Source organism: Palaemon carinicauda, chromosome 20 (genome assembly GCF_036898095.1).
Source record: "Palaemon carinicauda isolate YSFRI2023 chromosome 20, ASM3689809v2, whole genome shotgun sequence".
Classification (NCBI taxonomy): domain Eukaryota; kingdom Metazoa; phylum Arthropoda; class Malacostraca; order Decapoda; family Palaemonidae; genus Palaemon; species Palaemon carinicauda.
The window spans coordinates 24,269,832-24,291,277 of NC_090744.1; the positions used below are offsets into that span (position 1 = coordinate 24,269,832).

The 21,446-nt window shown below is 38.8% G+C and overlaps 1 protein-coding gene across 3 annotated transcripts in view; it reads left to right on the plus strand.

Moving 5' to 3' along the window:
- LOC137660212 (axin-1-like) overlaps positions 1-21,446 on the plus strand; it is a 132,936-nt gene that overhangs the window by 85,429 nt on the left and 26,061 nt on the right. For 2 of the 3 annotated variants that reach the window (XM_068394926.1, XM_068394927.1), the window contains exons 6-13: positions 348-643; positions 10,893-11,057; positions 14,788-15,112; positions 15,288-15,414; positions 15,539-15,687; positions 15,807-16,016; positions 17,878-18,010; positions 18,478-18,631. In XM_068394926.1, the coding sequence (XP_068251027.1) occupies positions 348-643; positions 10,893-11,057; positions 14,788-15,112; positions 15,288-15,414; positions 15,539-15,687; positions 15,807-16,016; positions 17,878-18,010; positions 18,478-18,631 (1,559 nt within the window). The remainder of the gene's footprint in view (positions 1-347; positions 644-10,892; positions 11,058-14,787; positions 15,113-15,287; positions 15,415-15,538; positions 15,688-15,806; positions 16,017-17,877; positions 18,011-18,477; positions 18,632-21,446) is intronic. The other variant, XM_068394928.1, reaches the window with a different exon arrangement.

Below are 21,446 nucleotides of genomic sequence, written 5' to 3' on the forward strand. Positions count from 1 at the left end.
ATAAAAATTAAATTGACATTACGGCCTCTTTTCCTTCTCTTATTGAAAGTTAAGATTGTTGGAACAAGAAACATGCTGACAATATTTATGAAATTGTCATACACCCCACTTTAGAGGGGGACCCTTGCCCCCGTTAGAAGTACCTTGCTTGGAAATTTTATTAAAGTTAAAGGTTTTTATTGAGATAGTAGTTTTTTGTGCAAATGATATAATGATTTCTGGTATATAAGGCCAGGACTAATTTATCTTGGTTTACTCATCGCAAGGTTTGGTGACCTGTTTCATCTCTGGTTTTTGGCTTTAATTTAATGCTGAATATTTAATCTTGGATTTCTGTACCACGTCAGGTGGAGGAGGAAATGGCCCGTAGCACTTATCCCAGTTTCCTGAAAAGCGAGCGCTACCTCACGTACCTGGCAGCTGCCACGCAGCAAGCAGGGGGTGACTCCCCCCACTCACCCTCTCCTTGTAGCCCTGGAGCAGGTGTTGTGGGAGGATCGGGAGTGCTTCCCACCTTACACGAAGACTGTGAATACCAAGGCAGCTTAGGAAATACTCAGTTGCGCCTCACTCAGGTAGCTTTAGCTGCAACTGTCAAACAAAGAGCAGCTGCAGAGAGAAGAAAACCAGAGGCTTTTGCTGGGTAAGTTCCGATAAGGTCAGTTATTTATTGTAACAGTGGGAGACACTAGTTGCCTTGATATTTTCTTGGGGACGGTGCACCGGCATAATATGACAGGTAATGCAGAGTACATAAGGTGAGGTATTATGTCCATCTATTACCTCTGCAATAGTGGTAGAATGCCTATTACTATTTTCAGTATTGAGACTGAACTGAAAACATTTAATTTTCTTTAGTTGTTGCACCAAATTATTCCTGGTTGAGCTATAAATACTCCTGATGAAATTGAAATGGCAACTTTCCTAACAGTTTGTGGGGTTAGATAGCTCATGTTTTGTTGTTAAAAATTCCAGGGTCGAATATATGTCATAGGTTTTTAACTTGATTCTGAGTACAATATTGAGTTACACAGAATAAAGTTGAAACAAATCTTTATTAACTAGCTAGAATAGTTATGTGAGCACCTGTTACTAGTTAAGGAAAATTAGGATAAATGAAAATTTTTGTGTGATACACCAGGGGAGATTTTGCATCATTTTACGTAATCTCCTTTGAAGAGGAAAAGATTTTAATTTTGCAGGATGTAAGGAGACTTAGGTTTTTTTATGCTTTCGAGGATTTATATGTTTTCCACTAGTTCAATTAAAATCATCTAGTAATTTTGATGATTCAAATAATGCCACTGCTCAAATTCGTCTCTTCAAATTACATGTAGTAATAATGTCCGATTCAGTTGTTTAAGGTAAGTAAGTTGACACATTTAATGTAGGTCACTAAATGTTTTTTAGATAAAATGTTCCCTTTAGAATTTTCTTTCATCTTTCTACTTTTAAGACTTTAGTAACTAGCTTTTAATAGTACTGTAATGTAATAAGAATTACTTGTGTTTTTTATACACAGCAATTCAAACTGAAAAAGAACTATAACAAAAGAGTTGAAGGATGCTATAAACACATGGAGTATGAATTTAGATATCATTCCATATGTATCTTAGCATATGAAGCATATTTTCAAGAGAGAATCTGTAAATTAGGAATTTTAGCTGTAAGTACTCACTGCAATGTATTGTAACAAGCTGCATAATTCTAATATTGTTTATGAGTGGCATATTTACAAGTGTCATTACATAAACAAAGGCTTGGTAAAATACTGCAAACTATGATGCAGCAGTTTCAGAACAAAAGTTTACCCATGATATTGGGTGATATTTAAAGGTAAAGGTAGTGAATTGTTGTTAAGGAGATTACACAATATCATTTGTTGGCAGCATTGCCAGGGATTAGCATGCAAATGGTTAATTGATAATAGTTAAAGAGGTAGCTGCAAAGGGTCACAAATAGTTGGGTTTCTTGTGGCTGCTCAGTGAGATTGGCCTGGCGATAATTAATAGGCAAATCAGAGGCTTAGGTCTTTTGAATGTTAGGGTAGAGTGGAAAAGAGAGGATTTTAAAAGTATTTGTAAGCATAGAATACAGTATAACTTATGGTGTCACTGATGGCCTAAATTGTAAAGTAAAAATGAAATGATGGATTTTTTTATGTCTACTTGTACATTAAGAGCAAATCTATAGTGTAGAGAGGGAGAAGGATCATGATTAGTGGAGATTGAGCATGTCGGTAATTTTGATGCACACTCGATAATGAAGCAGGCATTGAGAGGGTAAAATCAAAATGTAAGCAATAGCTTGTAATAGCTTAGATGAAGTGAAAAAAGATTACTACATTACTGGTTGTAAAAAAAAAAAAAAAAAGGTCCATATCCAATTAGTAAACTGTAATTCTTTTATCTGTGTATTGGTTTTTTTTATTATTCCATACTCTGTTAAAAAGTATTTTATGAAAATGGTATGGACAAGATTTTGAACTACAGTAATGTGGGTACAAATTGGAAAAAGACGAGGTTTAATTGCATTTGGGGGATCATGTTATGAATAAAGTTGCTGAGTATATTGAGATTTGGACATGTAGTGAGAAGATATGAGGAACAGAATGATTTGAAAATTAGTAGATATGTAAGTGGCTGGGGGAAGATCTTCAGAAAGGGCCAAGAAACCACAGAAAATGAGATAGATGAAGAGTTCAGGAAGGCAAAGTGTAGGAGAGAAGGGAAGTTGTGAGAATATTTTCAGTGTATAACCCCGTAAAGGGAAGAGCTGACATAAAAACATTTTTAGAGATGTTGGTGAGAGTATTTTAACATGATATGAAGAGTAGGAAAACCTGTAAAATAGTGGATATAAAAGTACAGTAACTGTATTGAAGCCATTAGGGAAACCTATAAAATCATGTATTGCAGACTTAGGCAGAAGCGCAGATCATCCCAAGCACTGATATCATGATGTTCCTCAAATCCTGTACACTGTGCGAGTCCAGTATCATCATGGAATAACAGGACTATTACGAGTTCTGACTTTTTTAGGCGATAGTGTATCCACATTGTGTCCGGAAGCAGTATGTGGTACCATTCATGGCCAAAGAAAATTACAGTAACTTGAATGGGTTATAGTATTCTCAGAGCTGTATTTAAATTTGGTGAATATTGTACAGTTTAATTTTAAATATTTAACTTAGCCGGTGAATATATAGCTGCAACTCTGTTGCTCGACAGACAAACTCTACGGAAAAAACTCGCCAGCGATCGCCACACAGGTTGCGGGTGTGCCTAACAGCGCCATCTGTCGACCAGATACCCAGCTCTTATGTAAACAAAGACTCAATTTTCTCTCTGTCGACGTGTCGACAAGACGTACTTTACTCGCTGTTGAAACCTGGAGTTTTTCCCATCATCTTTGGTGAAGTACTATATTCTGGTTTGAGCTTTCGCAGTGCAGGTGTTTTATCTTCATCTAAAATCTTGAACTCGTTTTGGATAGATTTTTTTTTTTTGGTGACAAAGAGAGTAGGGACTTTCTTTGACTTTTAAATGGCCGACCCTTACCTTAGACGGAAGTGTGTTTAGGCTTTTAGTAATTATCTTATCACGTTATAAATTAATTATAGATTTTCCTCTTCGATTAACTTTCCATTTATAATAAACATAAAAAATAAATTTTAATGTTTTGTTTATATGCGACCTTTCCTGAGAGTAGGCGGTCCTAAATTGGAAACCGAAGTTAATCAACGTTGAGCCCTTTATATCGTAAATAGCTTTTAAAGAGCTAAGGATTTAAAACTTTTTAAATGAAATATTTTATGAAAGAATTTCTTTGAATAGTCTTCGTACTGTTTTCAAAGATGAACTAACGTTTAGTTTATTTATGCTACGCAGTTGTTGACGTTCAGGACGTTCAACATGCGCTCTATCGTTACGATAGAGAGAGAGTGTATCACGGTTTCACTTTGCAGAAAGAGTATATCGATACTGACGTTTTGTTCATTCTTTCTAAGCTTAAATGTTTTAAATTCTATTTTAAAGGAACTTTTTAATTGAAAAAGCTTTCAGTTTTTTCCTTTGGTCAAATAACATGTATTTTTGACGAAATGTAATTGGGCTCTTCTCTTAGGTGCGAAATCAAGAGAGAGAGAGAGATAGAGACGGAGGGAGAGAGAGGAGAGAAAACGTTCCGTTCAAGCGGGTAACGTTGTTCTCGAGTTACTCTCGTCCCTAGTCTCTGTACGGGGAGAAAGGATTAAACGTTTTTAGTTTTTTATTCTCGTCCCCAGGCTATGTGCGGTGAGAGATTGAAAACATAGTTTATATGATCTAGTGTTTAGTCTCTTCCCCAGCCACTGAATTTTTTTATCTTAAAATATGTTTTCTGTTTTTTGCTGGTATTAATGAGCTTGCATTATACGACTGATTTCGCAATTACTACCATTTGATGAATGGTAGAATTGCGTGCTTCAGGTAGAAATCAGTAAAAGTTTCGATTTCAGTGAAATAAGTGCAAAACAGAAAATTGAAGTGATAAAGTGATATTGCGCAAAGTGTTACAGTGTTGCGTCCGAGGGTTCGTCTGTTCGTGCCTGTCGTTCACCTAGTCCGGGACCTCTTGCAAGCTCCCAAGCCCAGGGGAGAAGTAATGTCGAACGACTTATGGGTTCGAGAGGCCTTGATCAACGAACAGACGTTTCCCTCTATGGTATCGGGTGTATCTTACCAAGATCTCCCCTACCATAAGACGAGAGAGACGTTTTTTCTCCTCGTCATCCGAAGGCTTTTCGCATAAGAAACCTGTCACAAGGTTTCGAAGCCCTTAAGCGAAAGTCAGTCCTTTCAGGACAGGTCCAGCGTCCTGGTTACAGCCATTAGGACAGCTCTGACCCTATGCAGTCATCGGATAACTGCTCGCCGCCTAACAAAGCGTAACACAGACTCCGAGAGTCTTTTTTGTTGGCAAAGTGTTGCGGTCACAGACGTTGCCCTCGTCTCTTACCACAACCATTTCCGTTGATCCTTAATGGGTTGTACGGCAAGACATGCAGAATATGCTTGCCTCCCTTATGGAAGACTATTCTGCCGATTAGTCCATTGATTCTAGCCGTTTATCTCATCGATATCCTGGCTTTCAGCCAACCTAACGTTCCTTTGTGCTTCCTGTTGACGTTGGCGTAGCTAAGTCACGTCAGTCAGGTTGTTTGGAACCACACTCGATGCAGTCTCGTGTGGATTTTCAGCCGCATTTGGACGTTAGGCCTCTTGCTGATGCTCCGGTTGACGTTCAAGACGTTCGCTAACAATCGGAGTTGACTTGTTTTGACGCTGTGCGTCAACCTCCGCATTCTAGAGTTGTTTTGACTGCTCAGTCTAGGCAGTCAAAGCAGTCTTGAGTGGACGCTGTGCGTCCTCACGCACCTGTTGTAGTTGACAGTTCAGTTGTTGACAGTTCACAGACTGTCAAGCAGTTACATGACGTTGCGTCCTGGTCCACTTCTAATGCACCAGTGAGTGTGGACTCTGCTTGTAAAGCATTGCCACCATGGTAGGTCTCTCCCTTGCTTGAGACTCAGCTTTTATCGGACAAGGTTCCTGTAGATGAGGAAGTTGCTGTTCCTCCTCCTACTGGTATTCCCTTGAGGACTCTGTCAGATGGAGAGGAGCCTAAAGCTGCTTAGCCCTCTATGGACTTTAATTAAATCATGATGATTTTTTTTAAGGATCTTTGTCCGGATCTTTTTGTAACTGCTGCTCCTCGTTCGCCTAAACGTCAGAGCTTACACTAGGCCTAGCTACTTCGAAGCCGTTGTTTATAAGCTAGTGCTCTCTCGCTCTCCTAGAGAGCTTTACGTTTGCTAGGCGACTGGTTTATCACCAGGAGGAGTTTGGGGGATACAGCCTTTGCTTTCCCTTCTTTTAAACTGGCTTATAGAGCGAGAGTCTGATATGACACGAGAGAAGTTCTCGGCTTGGGAGTTCATGCCTCTGCCCAGATAGACTTCTCAAATCTCGTAGACTCTCCCTGGCGCCTGGCCAGGAGACGCTCCAAGTTTTTTTCAGGTCAACTTCACAGCTGTTTTCGAGCCTTTGAAGTTTTGCTGTACAATTATGTCATGCATAAACAAGGCTTTCAGGGATGGAAAGCGGTTCCGCCTCAGTCGCTAACCCCGTCTGTTGCCGCACCTGCTCCCGTAGACCCTAAATGGGCTTTGCTGCAAGACATGCAGTCTAAGCTTGCGTCCTTGATAGAGGACTTTAATGCGGAGAAGGTTGCTGCCGAACCTTCTGGCCAACAACCTTACAACCGGTCGGTTGTGCGTCCTGTTGACGCTGAGGTAACCTTCTCGCGTCTACCAGTTGAGGTGGTTCCTCCACCGATGCGACCCAGTGTGGGTTGCCAGCCGCACGTTGACGTTAAGCGACGCTCGGAGGTGGTTGTTGACGTTCAGGACGTTCAACAACCAGCAGAGGTGACTTGTTTTGACGCAGTGCGTCAACCTCAGCAACCCGGTATGGTGTTGACTGCACAACCCAGATGGTCTAGACAGTCTCGGGTGGACGCTGTGCTTCCTCGCGCACCCATGGTTGTTGACAGTTCACAGACTGTGCAGCAGTTCCATGATGTTGCGTCCGGCTCCGTCACGCATGCACCAGTGCGACCGGACTCAGCGAGCCAGACGTTGCCCACTCCGTTGCCGTTTCCTCATCAGTTTTCGGATGAGGAACTATCTGATGAGGACGTTGCTGAACAACAAGACGATCAGCCCCCAGAATAGATCAAGCCCTGCTATCCCTCCAGAAGATGCTGAAGAAGGAACGCTGCTCAGTCAGGCTGTGGATGAGTCTGGTAGGGACGCTGTCATCCGTGGAACATTTTGTGTCACTAGGAAGACTTCACCTCCGTCCTCTTCAATACCATCTAGCTTTTCACTGGAAAAAGGACAAGACGCTAGAAGCGGTCTCGATCCCGATTTCCGAAAAGATAAAGTCTTGTCTGACTTGGTGGAAGGACAATATCAACCTAAGAGAGGGTCTTCCCCTGGCTGTTCAGACTCCCAACCACGTTCTCTTCTCGGACGCATCGGACGTGGGCTGGGGCGCGACACTAGACGGTCGGGAATGCTCAGGACTGTGGAACTCGAGTCAGAGGAGCATGCATATCAACTGCAAGGAGCTGTTTGCAGTACATCTGGCCTTGAAAAGCTTCAAGTCTCTCCTTCGAGGCAAAGTGGTGGAAGGAAACTCAGACAACACCACGGCCTTGGCGTACATCTCCAAACAAGGAGGTACCCACTCACTGACGTTGTACGAGATCGCAAGGGACCTGCTCATCTGGTCAAAAGGTCAAGACATCTCCCTAGTAACGAGGTTCATCCTAGGCAACTTGAATGTCATAGCAGATTGTCTCAGTCGGAAAGGGCTAGTAATTCCAACAGAATGGACCCTCCACAAGGATGCGTGCAAGAGACTTTGGGCCACTTGGGGCCAACCAACCATAGATCTCTTTGCAACCTCGCTGACCAAGAGGCTTCCAATCTATTGCTCCCCAGTTCCGGGACCCAGCAGCAATACATATAGATGCCTTCCTCCTAGATTGGTCACATCTGGATCTCTACGCATTCCCACCGTTCAAGATTGTCAACAAGGTACTGCAGAAGTTCGCCTCTCACGAAGGGACAAGGTTGACGTTAGTTGCTCCCCTCTGGCCCGCGAGAGAATGGTTCACCGAGGTACTTCGATGGCTAGTAGACGTTCCCAGAAGTCTTCCTCTAAGGGTGGACCTTCTACGTCAGCCTCACGTAAAGAAGGTACACCAAGCCTCCTCGCTCTTTGTCTGACTGCCTTCAGACTATCGAAAGACTCTCGAGAACTAGAGGCTTTTCGAAGGAGGCAGCCAGTGCGATTGCTAGAACAAGGAGAGCATCCACCATTAGAGTCTACCAATCGAAGTGGGAAGTCTTCCGAGACTGGTGCAAGTCAGTTCTGTATCCTCGACCAGTACTTCTGTAGCTCAAATAGCTGATTTTCTCTTATACCCGAGAAAAGGACGATCCCTTTCAGCTCCCACTATCAAGGGCTACAGAAGCATGTTGGCATCGGTCTTCCGGCACAGAGGCTTAGATCTTTCCAACAATAAAGATCTTCAAGACCTCCTTAAGTCTTTTGAGACCACCAAGGAGCGTCGTTTGGCTACCCCTGGTTGGAATTTAGACGTGGTACTAAGATTCCTCATGTCAGACAGGTTTGAGCTGCTACAATCAGCCTCCCTGAAAGATCTCACTCTAAAGACTCTTTTCCTGGTATGCTTAGCCTCAGCTAAAAGAGTCAGTGAGATTCATGCCTTCAGCAAGAACATCGGATTTTCGTCAGAAAAAGCCACCCGCTACAACTTGGTTTTCTAGCCAAAAATGTGCTGCCTTCTCGGCCTTGGCCTAAATCTTTCGATATTCCCAGCTTATCGGAGATTGTAGGCAATGAACTAGAAAGAGTCTTATGCCCTGTGAGAGCTCTTAAGTTCTATTTAAAGCGCACTAAACCTTTACGAGGCCAATCTGAAGCTTTATGGTGTTCAGTTAAGTAACCATCTTTGCCTATGTCAAAGAATGCTTTATCATACTTTATCAGACTGTTAATACGAGAAGCTCATTCACATCTGAGTGAGGAAGACCAAGCTTTGCTTAAGGTGAAGACGCACGAAGTTAGAGCTGTTGCAACTTCCGTGGCCTTTAAGCAAAATAGATCTCTGCGAAGTATAATGGACGCAACCTATTGGAGAAGCAAGTCAGTGTTTGCGTCTTTTTATCTAAAGGATGTCCAGTCTCTTTACGAGGACTGCTACACACTGGGACCATTCGTAGCAGCGAGTGCAGTAGTGGGTGAGGGCTCAACCACTACAATTCCCTAATTCCATACCCTTTTAATCTTTCTCTTGAAATGTTTTTAATGTTGTTTTTATGGGTTGTCCGGAAGGCTAAGAAGCCTTTCGCATCCTGGTTGATTTGGCGGGTGGTCAAAGTCATTTCTTGAGAGCGCCTAGATTAGGGGTTTGATGAGGTCCTGTTGTATGGGTTGCAACCCTTGATACTTCAGCTCCTAGGGGTCGATCAGCATCCTAAGAGGATCGCGAGGCTCCGTAAGGAAGACGTACTTAAAAGGCAGAGTAATTGTTCAAGTCGACTTCCTTACCAGGTACCTATTTATTTTGTTTTTGTTATTTTGATAACTTCTAAAATGAAATAAAAAACTCTTAGCTCATAAAATGTAAACATATATTACTGGTCTCTACCCACCATCCTGGGTGTGAATCAGCTATATATTCACCGGCTAAGTTAAATATTTAAAAATGATATTTTAATTATAAAATAAATTTTTGAATATACTTACCCGGTGAATATATAAATTAAATGACCCTCCCTTCCTCCCCAATAGAGACGCAGTGGGACGAGGAGAAAATTGAGTCTTTGTTTACATAAGAGCTGAGTATCTGGTCGACAGATGGCGCTGTTAGGCACACCCGCAACCTGTGTGGCGATCGCTGGCGAGTTTTTTCCGTAGAGTTTGTCTGTCGAGCAACAGAGTTGCAGCTATATATTCACCGGGTAAGTATATTCAAAAATTTATTTTATAATTAAAATATCATTTTATTGAAACATTATTCATTGTATTTATAAGTTTCTCTTAACAGTTAGAAATATATTTTTGTATATTTGTATTACAGCCGTACTGCAATTTCAAATAGTGTCATTTTTGATACTGTATATGTAAATCTGTAAATTGTACTTTATATCAGTCATTTGATTTTTCCGTCGTTATCTCTTCATTTGCGTGTGGCTTTTTGATATACAGTAGATGAGTTTATTCATTAGTAATGTTGTAAAGGAGACTAATAGGTATGAAAAGCCAATATCATCACCAAAGATAATGAAAATGACCTGTGTTCTTATTGTAATGGATTATGTCAGTTTGGATTAGGTTGCCTAACCTTATGTTGGACACGGGCTCTTGCGATGACAGCCCAAACCATTATGTCGTATATTACTCATTTCATATTCCTATTGTAATGGGGTGATGATCCTTCTCCAAAACTCTTCATCTGGGAAAGCGTTCAAATTTGTTATCAGTTTTAGAAATGCCCGTCACAGTTTTATTGGCTCGTTATTTGTTGTTAGAGAGTAAATCTAAAGGGATGTATAATAATATGCTAAGGTTTATTTTTATCATAAGTTGCAAGATTGAAAAGATTTATGTTTTACATTCTGAACGTGTTTCAAATTAAGTTGTCCTGTTCTAAATAAAGAATATTTTTCATAACTAATGTTGCAGATGTATATCATGGACTAACCTTGCGGAAGGGAAATATTCCTGAAATTATCTTGGTATAATCAACTTGAAGTTGTATTTCTGTTTTATTACACTTTTATTTCACCATTTTTTTTTTTTTAGATTTTTTATTACCAAGTAATCATGTTCAGCTTTTGTGACATGTGCACACTGAGAAAAGGTTAACTAAAACAAAATGAACAACTTTCAAGTGTTATGGTTGTGTTTTGTGTGCTTCACTTTTTGTTATTTAGTTCTACTGTAGTGACAAATGCAATGACTTATCCTTGGCCATTTGCTTGAATGTGATATCTGTATTTTTTTTTCTTGTGTATTCTCCTGTGGTGGTAGCTGTAGTTTTAGTAGTTTATGCAAAAATCAGTCTCTAGTTTCTCTCCTATAGAGCTCTCTGTGACTATGCATTTTTCTACCATTTTATTTTATTAGGTATTTTCCCTTCTATGCACAAGCTGATTTTTATTTGATCTCTTTATCATCTCTCCCTCAGTGTTTCATACACCTAACCTTTTATTTTTTATTTTTTCTATTTTGTTTTTATATTTTGTGTTCTAGGCAATATTTGCATGGAGTCAGCAACTGTGGTGGTGGTAGTGGAGTGAATCCATATCACGCACTGTATTCCACTGCTCACGTGTCCAGCAGGCAGGACTCTGAGCTTCAGAGTCTAAGTTCTGATGCTCTCACTGATGACACCCTCTCCTGCACTGACTCATCGGTGTAAGTACACTTACTACTTTTCCTAAGATGCATGCTTGCATGTGCTCCTTTTCTAATTACATCATTTTTTTTTTTTTGCATGCCTGAATACTTTCTGGTCTAAAATTAAGTAAAGCTTCTTGATTTTACAGTTAATTTCAGATTAATTGTATTCCAAGATTTATTTGAGTCTTCTAACTACGTGTGCTAACGAAGAGTCCAGAATATGGAGAGCTGTGTAAGAGTTATATTTTATTAATTGATATTTTGAGTTTTGTAATATTACTGGTAAACCTGTTATGGATTAGGTGATGGTGGAATTGTATAAGTTGTTTGTATGTAGAGTTGAACATAAATTTATAATGATTTGCAATACCATACATGTGTTTTTGATTGATTAAAAAGGCTTCATATGGTCAGTGTTTGTTACACTTAATCTTGCAAGCAATGCAAGGTATAGAAATTACTCTTTTTATTTTTTTTTCTTATGGTTCACTCTGAAATTTCCCAGAATAAGCTGAATTAGGATTCAGAGAACGTTACAATAGATATTTGCGAGACCTTTGCATGTGTTTTATCATAGATAAAATATTTTGTCAATCATTGCTTGATGCCTGTGTTCCTGCCATGTGTTAGTACTCAAACCGTACATGTAAAATGGTCACCGATGGACAATGTGTTTGTTTAAGGAAGAGACCATAGGTGAGATTTGTAGGCCATTTGTCCAGATAAAAGATGGGTTTGGCCATGCATTTGATTATTTTTTAGCATTTCAGATGGCTGAATATTTTTGTATGATAGACTATTATAGAATGTGTGCAACCTCATGATATCCTTAGAACTGGAGATTCATGTTCATTGTACTGGTATGCATTTTTTCCAGTAACTGGACAGGTCTCTATAGGTCTTGACTTATCAGGCTATTGATTAGTATGCTTTAATTTATTGTCAAAGTCCATGTTTTTCTAGAAAGGTGAACGATTAAAAATTATTAGAAAATTTTTGATTTCCAAGGCTAGTAGTGGATCTCTCTTCAAAGAATCTGCTCATTATCACCATTACTACGACATGGTGTTTCATTTATACATTTGGAAGGATTTAATTTCAGCTAAATAGATATCCAAAACATTTAAAATAAATTTCAGGGATTGTGTATCCTGTTTTTGGTTAATTAATAGTGGTTAGGATGAAATATTTTATGAGAGATTTTTTAGGTCCAAATTTTTTGTCACGGTTGTTTCATACCAAAACCAGTACTGTACTGTATTTAGTTTTCCGTGAAGTTTAAAAGGTTTTCTCTCTCATCCTCAAGGAAAGTATTTAGTTTTCCATAAAGTTCAAAGGGTTTCCTCTATTGACATCATAAAAGTATTTAGTTTTACATGAAGTTAATAAGGTTTTCTCTTGTCCTCAAGAAAATTTAGTTTTCCATAAAGTTCAAAAGGTTTTCTCAATCGTTTTCAGGATTTTTTTTTTTTTTTTTTTTCTAATTTACCAGTGCCACATATTCAAAACTATGTTTTTAGATCTTCAGTACAGTGATACCGCTCATTACGTCAGTTCAACATATGTCCGTTCCTACTTTACCTTTCTGTTTCTCCCCTTTTAAATACTGAATACAAAAATAAAATCCATTTTGAATTGTTTTATCCCATCTTCCGTTGGTCTCCAAGTCATAAGATAACCAATAAGTATTGTACTTCACATGGAATCTTGATATTGATATCTATGTTTTATAAAATGATATCATGTTGTAAGTTCCTTTCCATATTCAGACCATTGTATAGGGAACCTTTAGTGTGAAAATCCTACTATGTCAAGTCTCTTGGAACCAATTAATGAGGTAGGGCGGGGTATTACTGTACCTCATTAGAAGACGATTGTTATTTAGACGATGACTGGCTATTAGCTATTTATCTGAAAACTGCTGGTTAGGAATTTTCCCTTCTCATGGAAAACAAAGTTAATGGTAAAGAAGGCTTTCCAATGTCCTATGATAGTAAAAACTGGATAGTGTTTATTCAGTTACATAATAAACATTGATATAATTTTCTGGGGGTTGAAATTTATGGATTACAATCCTTCAGGAACCATGCTTAATAATTTTCCTTTGGCAGTGAGGCAAGTAAGAGCTAAGTAAAATGTCAAGTTTTATTTTTTTACACTATTGAATAAGAAGCACTGTTGTTAACATAAATAAATGCTTGAAGATAATTTTTGGGCAGACTTCATGCAATCACTAACAGTAATGGCATACACTTATCATTTTGCTTTACAATATTTTGCCTCCAGTTTGATCTGGCCATTTAAGTATTATAGTGCTTCTCTGAACTCCTTTATTTGAGTAATGGACACACAGCACATGAAGTTAATGGCTGTTCAAAAGTACACGCCAAGGTCACTTGCATTGATTAAAATTGCCTTTATCAATGGGGTAAGATCAGAGTTGCCTTCACTATAGAGGAGATGCTGTAAAAAGCCCTCCTACATAGGCATGTTTTGTCACGCTGAAGGAAATTTTTAGGTATCATCAGAAAGTCCCACCTGCTTTTTGAATAATGAATGTATCCAAGGAAAACTGTTCTGGCAGAGGATTATTTGGACTTTCATCTTGAATGTACTGTACAGCACATTATTTCAAAACTAGGAATAATTTTCTATGTTGAAGTAATACAGGTGAAAAATTTATGTTTTTACGTGAATACAAACCCTCGTCCTTTAATAGGGTATGATTTCAGTGAAACGGGAAACTCTGCTGTGAAGATTCTATACCGAGGTGTTGGTAGCTGTAGACAGGTGGCAGGGAAGTCATACCCTGCAAAGAATGCAAAATTGTGGCTATCATCGCAGTGGCTTGAGTATAGCAAGACGAGGAGAAAGAAGGCTAAGGAAGATACTTCTTTTCTGAGTTCTTCCTCAAAGTGAGAGAGTTATACTATACTATTCTCTCCTTCATCTGGTACTCAGGCTTTTGAACCTTTTCCTTCACCCCTCTGGTGGGGTGATAGCGGTAGACAGCGACCTTGAATTAACTCTTAACGCAAGTTCCAAGGGAGTTAACCTTACCCACTTCCCCAAGAGAGGCGGGCAACTCCCTGCTGGTTCAGAGTGAACTTTATAATTTTTCAGATAATGACATGGGGAGATTTCACTTGAATTTGTAAAGATGAACTTTTAGCAATCCTAAAACAACAACACTCAAAGGACATTGTGGTCATTTTAGGGTTGGAGGGCATCCCATCAGCAGAGAGGCTTATGTTAAATTTAGAAGTCATTTGTATTTTCGTAATTATACAAACCCGAGTGCTTTAAGTTAATTTCCCGCCTCAATCTACTCTATAATTCGTTGGTGAAGGTCAAAGTGGCTATTTGGTGAGCCAAAGGCGGGTTACTGTTTCCCTGCCACCCGCTTGTAACTACAGTCACCTCGTCATAAAATCTTAACATCCGGGATTCCAACTTTGTTGAAATCATATTCCTATTAAATAAAAAAAACATAGGTTTATCTATTAAGAAAAATGGAGATTACTGTTCTTATAAAATTTGTGATTTTGTATGGATTTATTTCATGTCCATGAATGTAGTAACAGTTGATTTTGTCATTAAATAGCTTGGGATTGGTTTGGATTACTAATTTACAAGATTTTTTACTAACAATTTAACTAGTGCATCTATTTTAAAGCTATAAAAGGCTGTAAAATTATTTATGGCGAGTTTAAGATTTGAATGTTAATTGGTTTCTGATTTTCAGGGATGGCATGTCTGTCGGGATTGGTGGGGCTATTAACCCCAAACATCTCAAAAGGCAGTATTATAAAATGCGAGAAAATGCTCGTCAGAATCGAGAACTAGCCATCAATGCTGCCACAGGAGGCGGTTTATCTGGTGGTCAGAGTGGGGGAATTCTACATGGGGGAGTGCCTTTTATGCCTAGGACTCATCGCCTTCGTCATGAGTCCATAACAAGCACCAAACCTAGTGAATTTGCTGCTCTCCTCATTGAAAAGCTAGAGAAAGTCAAGAGAGACCGTGAGTCACAGGAGAAAGTGCAGCAATCCTTTAAAAAGATACAAGAGGTAATTGTATAAGTACTCTCTTCCCTCAACCTTGAGTGGCTTAAGTGTCTTTATTTCTCTCCCTCTATATCAATGTATTTTATATTCCTAGTCATTTAATCTTTGAAGATTCAAGTTTCCCAAATGATAAGTCTTATGCATAAGTCGTTTTCTCAATATAATTTTTCTCTTACAGGGTGACAATGTATCCGATGAATGTCGTAGAGAACATGCATTCAATAGTCTCCCTCCATCGTTACTTCTTGATAAACTAGCGCAAAAGATCTCTCTTGATGATGCTGATCCTTGTCAATCTATTCTTGGTAAGTTTTGGGAAATTATAATGCATTATTAATTCAAGTTTTACAATTTTTACCATTTATTATCTACAGCCAGTTTTGTTTTTTTATTAATTAGCATTTTGTTGTAATTTATAATGCATTTCAGACGAACATGTATCTCGAGTATGGCAAGACAGTAATAATGACACTCCAGCTCGTTCCCCCGGTTCTCCACGACCCAAGTCTCCATCTGGTAGGAGAAGTGGTTCCTTACAGCCCTCTAGACCCACAATATTGTCACATCATGGTATAAAGGTAAGGCTTGAGTTTGTTAATGAAGTGTTGAGATAATTTTCTCATTGTTTTATGAATTTTTACATAAAATATGTAACTTATTGACGATCTTTTATCACCGTCTTATATTTTTTCCTCAGGGTAATGTAATGGTGGGTGTTGGTCATCCGTCCATGTATGTTTCTGGCACCAACTACCTCCCTCCAAATCAAGCCCCCCACCCTCTTCATGTGCCTGCAATTCATCGGGCTCATTGTCCTCCGGGTCACCCAGCTCACCTACCCCCAGGTCATATGCCCAATCCATACCAAGCCAACCGAAGCTGGCATCATCCGAGACGCAGAGAGAGAGTAAGTTGAGAGTTTTCCTTTATGGAATGTGTTTGTCGTTTTAAATCCTTGTGGAGTCAAAACCTGATGCCTTTTAGACTAAACTATTTCCTTTTCAGGATCCTTAGCATCTCTTTACCTTTCAAATTTAATTTTTTTTTTTTCCTTTACCTCTTCCCTTTGGTTTATTTTAGACTCCTATCCAACTTTGATATATATAAATTTCACCTCTTTTGTATAGACATTCATGTGTTTGAATCCTCATACTGTACTACTAAAATTCCTCTGCACAATTTTTATAAGACACAGCCCAAGGAGTACTCACAGTAACCCAAGGGGAAGTCCTTAACCCTTGAGACAGACATCTTTTGATAAAACATACCTTATCCCGTGTAATAAAATAAATGAAAGTACGCAAAAAGATGGAAACATTTGGTACTCGCCTGATTTTTTTTAGTAAAGTTCTATTAATTGTAATCATTCATCCATAATATTTAGAAAAAGTTACTTATTGGCATTGAGAGTTAGACTAGAATTGCTAGTAATTCCTGCTTCACTCACAAAGTCATATTCTGTTTGAACAAAGCCCCCACCCTCTGTCTATCTACCCAAAGCAAAAAAAAAAAAATATTTAACTTGTTTCCATGTGAATATACACCCTTTTGATGTGCATGTTGCCGTCCTCTCCAGCTGTTTCATACTAATCACTTTATCAGGAAATATTGCAGTCACCATAGTCACTTTAGGCTTCTTCAACATTGTCTGGATAATGTTAGCCAACCTCTGAATGACATCAATTCGTCTGCAGGGAACAGGCTTTGTAGAAATCCTTACTTAGCTAAACCAACAGGGGAACTACTTTTACGTGAAACAGGAAACAGAGCATAGTTACTAATTATTATATTAATCCATGCTGTTTCCATATACACTAAGGAAACACTAGTTTTTGACTTGTGACCCTTAGAGATTATATATACATTGAATGCAAGTCTCTGACAGCTCTGAGGGTGTATATGCACGTTTTTTGTTATGTATTGTTGCGTAAGGTTTAAATTAAATCACCAATAATGAAAAAGAGGATGTAAAATATGAAATAGTAATGATGTGATTGAAATAATATGGAGAATGAATACTACGGGTTTAGCAATGAAATATGGTAATACCTGTACTGTATAGTACTTGTAATGATATGAGGAACATAGAAAGGGAAGAGAATATGGTATTTCATGTAGACTAGGCATGTGTACTTCTTTTTCATCCTTGAACAGGACAAGTTGAATAATGCAATTATATAGTGTATAGTGGATGAGATCATGGTGAGGGGTAGATGGAGATGGTTAAGGCATGGTCTTTGCACTCCCAAAGATAGATTAGTTCACCAAACTTTCAACTGGGCTCTGCAAGGCACCAGAAGAGTTGGAAGACCCAGCCCTATATGGCTGAGGACTATGAAGCATGAAGTAGGAGATGATGAATGGAGAAGTATTGATTTATAAGCTCAAGATAGAGACAACTGGCGAAATCTAACAGAGGCCGTTTGCATCAATATGTGTAGGAGGAGGAGATGACGATGATGATGGTAGTGTATATGATAGATAGTTACAAAACAAATATTAATTTAGGGATGGTCTGTTCATGGGTAAATAAAAGTGAACCAATGTATTTTATGCTTGTTCGGGTTCAATGACTGAAGCAGCTGTGATGCCAGACAACTGTGAATAAATCAGTCAATCAATTTTGTTTGTGTGCTGAATGATTGAATCATGTCTTACTGCGTTTTATTACTGCATGTCTAGTAAAAACAAATACAGTGATAAACATTGTCTGCTGATTATGTTATATTTGTTGATGATTAGAAGGATATTATCTTATTTTCTTCCAGGGTCAGGATGTGTATTCTACGTTTTCATCTGATTCAGGCAATGTAGCAGATTATAATGAGAGTACAGACAGAAGTAGTCACCTCCCTCTCCCCAAATCTCGTTCAATGCCGGAATACATGGAGAATTATGCAGGTAACTATTAGATATTTCTGGTTTATTTGCACTATTTGTAAACTGCGAGCTTCAAAATTATTTTCAGATAAAAGAAGCTTTATTTTTTTGTCAGGCTAGGGTTTTATTATATCAATTTACCTAGAAAAGGAGAGGAATTAATTCCTCAGAAGGTAATGAGTTAACTAATGCAGACTAAAATTAGTTTTGGGAATTGGTAAAAACTGAGGCAAATTGATTTTTTCAATTATTTGATAGGAGTATGAAATAGCAAGTGACATGATTACTTATTTTCACAGTAAATAAAAAATATAGGTTAACTGGATTGTTACACTCTCATTTGGGAGAAGCATAATTGAGCAGGAGTTTAACTGAAATTGTCTTTAGTGAATATTGTAGACAGAAAAGTTCACTTGTTTTGAAGAGAAAGGTAATTAGGAGAGATAGTAATGATTCAGAATAATTTATAAATTTTTGCTTTTGATAAGGTACAAGTAGTGACGGCGGAAGTTCAGGTCGGCGTCAGCAGAACAGCAGGAGAAGTAGTTCCCGAAGAGCTCCTGCTGATCTAACGGACTCGGGAGTGTCCGTGGTGTCGGACTCGGGCCCCTCTCTCACTCCTTCAGCGTCTTCTACGGAAAGGTAAGCTCCTATAAACGACCCTGTGTTATCCAGCCTCTTTAAAAGCATGTTGAATACTACTGACAAAGCAATGTATGTTTTAGTGTTTCAGGAACTTTAAAGCAGCATTCATAGTCAAGGTCTTTGTAATTTGTTCATATGATGTATTCTTTTAAATCTTGTGCTTAAATTTTTTGTAAATGTTCCTGTCTTTTTAATTAGTAATTCAAGTATTTAAGCCTATTGTAGGTCATTCGCAAAGCTTTAGGTTTTTGTCTTTCTATTTTTACCCATTTTTTTTTCTCAAAGTTCAGGTTAATGAACATTAGTAGAAATAGAATTTTCTAGGTTTACAGTGAACTAACATTAAAAAATTACAACGATTTCATAACAAGTATATTCCAGTTATTCAGTTGATGTCTTATTTCCTTATGGGAAATCCCAGTTGGTCAAGTCTGTTGTGTTTTGGAAAAGTGCTCCAACTGCACATGCCCTGTTAATGTCCCTCATTTCCATGTAAATAAAACTGAACAGGGAAAGGGAGAGATTTTACTGATATACTAGATGCTGGAGGGATAAACAAATAATCAACTTCAACTGTTCAATCTTGTTATTGACCGTCAAACAATCTCTTAGGCATTTTGATACATATCTTTGTGGGAAAGAACCAGGTCTGATGTTTTCAGTTGACATGCAGTCCCATGTTAGGGAAATATCTTGAAGGTTGTCAACATGAACAACCAGTGATGTTGGAGGCGAATTCTTACTCATTGTTTCCAGGCCACCTCTGGTACCGTGATTCTGTTGGAAACCTGTGGTGTTATTGAGAGCAGGCTGAAACAAAAGGGCTGTAACAGAAGACCCATGTTTTTGCATGCAAAATTTATGTATATCTGTGGAAGGGGATATATGGGAATAAGGAAAGGAATATCCGGGGTGAATATTTAGAAGTTCCCCTTTTTTATTAACCTCCTCATGAACTTGCCTTTTCTATCTTGAAGGAAAGCAGCCTAAGAAACTTGTTCAGTTGACATGCATCAGTGGTTCCCACTCTCCCGAGCCCTTCAGGAAATGAAGAGCTGGCTGTAGAAAGTAGTTATTATTATTATTATTATTATTATTATATCCGATACTGAGCTGGTGGAAGGGAACCTCAGTTTAATAAGGAACTGGAGAATTAAGACAATGCCAAACATTCTTAAATTTATTTCCATCACCAACAAATAACAACGTTTCAAACATCTCTGTGTTCATAATCATGTTCCTGGGTAAAAGAAAGTATATTTATGTACAGCTTGCTCTTTATTGCTTTGCTTTCTTTTACCCAGGAACATGATTATGAACACAGAGATGTTTGAAACGTTGTTATTTGTTGGTGATGGAAATAAATTGAAGAATGTTTGGCGTTGTTGTAATTCTCCAGTTCCTTATTATTATTATTATTATTATTATTATTATTATTTGCTAAGCTACAACCCTAGTTGGAAAAGCAGGATGCTATAAGCCCAGGGGCTCCAACAGGGAAAATAGCCCAGTGAGGAAAGGGAACAAGAAAAAATTAGATATTTTAAGAACAGTAATAACATTAAAATAAATAGTTCCTATATAAACTATAAAAACTTCAACAAAACAAGGCGAAGAGAAATAAGATAGTGTGCCCGAGTGTATCCTCAAGCAAGAGAACTCTAACCCAAGACAGTGGAAGACCATAGTACAGAGGCTATGGCACTACCCAAGATTAGAGAACAGCGTTTTGATTTTGGAGTGTCCTAGAAGAACTGCTTACCATAGCTAAAGTGTCTTAACCTTACCAAGAGGAAAGTGGTCACTCAACAATTATAGTGCAGTAACCCCTTGGGTGAAGAAGAATTGTTTGGTGATCTCAGTGTTGTCAGGTGTATGGCCCTGATAGATCAAATAAGGCACTGTCAATTGGAAAGACCTCTGACACTTATGAGGATTGAATGACCATGAAAGATAGTTTTGGAACAATTTGTAGAATCTTTTTATGTCCCATTATTGAAGGTGACAGCATACATACATACATATACCATGGCACTTCCCCCAATTTTGGGGGGTAGCCGACATCAACAAAGAAACAAAAACAAAAAGGGGACCTCTACTCTCTACATTCCTCCCAGCCTAACAAGGGACTCAACCGAGTTCAGCTGGTACTGCTAGGGTGTCACAGCCCACCCTCCCACATTATCCACCACAGATGAAGCTTCATAATGCTGAATCCCCTACTGCTGCTACCTCCGCGGTCATCTAAGGCATCGGAGGCAGCAGCAGGGCCTACCGGAACTGCGTCACAATCGCTCGCCATTCATTCCTATTTCTAGCACGCTCTCTTGCCTCGCTCACATCTATCCTCCTATCACCCAGAGCTTCCTTCACTCCATCCATCCACCCAAACCTTGGCCTTCCTCTAGTACTTTTCCCATCAACTCTTGCATTCATCACCACCTTTAGCAGACATCCATTTTCCATTCTCTCAACATGGTCAAACCACCTCAACACATTCATATCCACTCTAGCTGCTAACTCATTTCTTACACCCGTTCTCACTCTCACCACTCCGTTCCTAACCCTATCTACTCGAGATACACCAGCCATACTCCTTAGACACTTCATCTCAAACACATTCAATTTCTGTCTCTCCATCACTTTCATTCCCCACAACTCCGATCCATACATCACAGTTGGTACAATCACTTTCTCATATAGAACTCTCTTTACATTCATGCCCAAGGTGACAGCATAGTCAAGTGAAATGAGGAGCCAAATATATCCTATGCAATAATAATTTCTGTGGCAATTCCTTTTTTATCTTGTA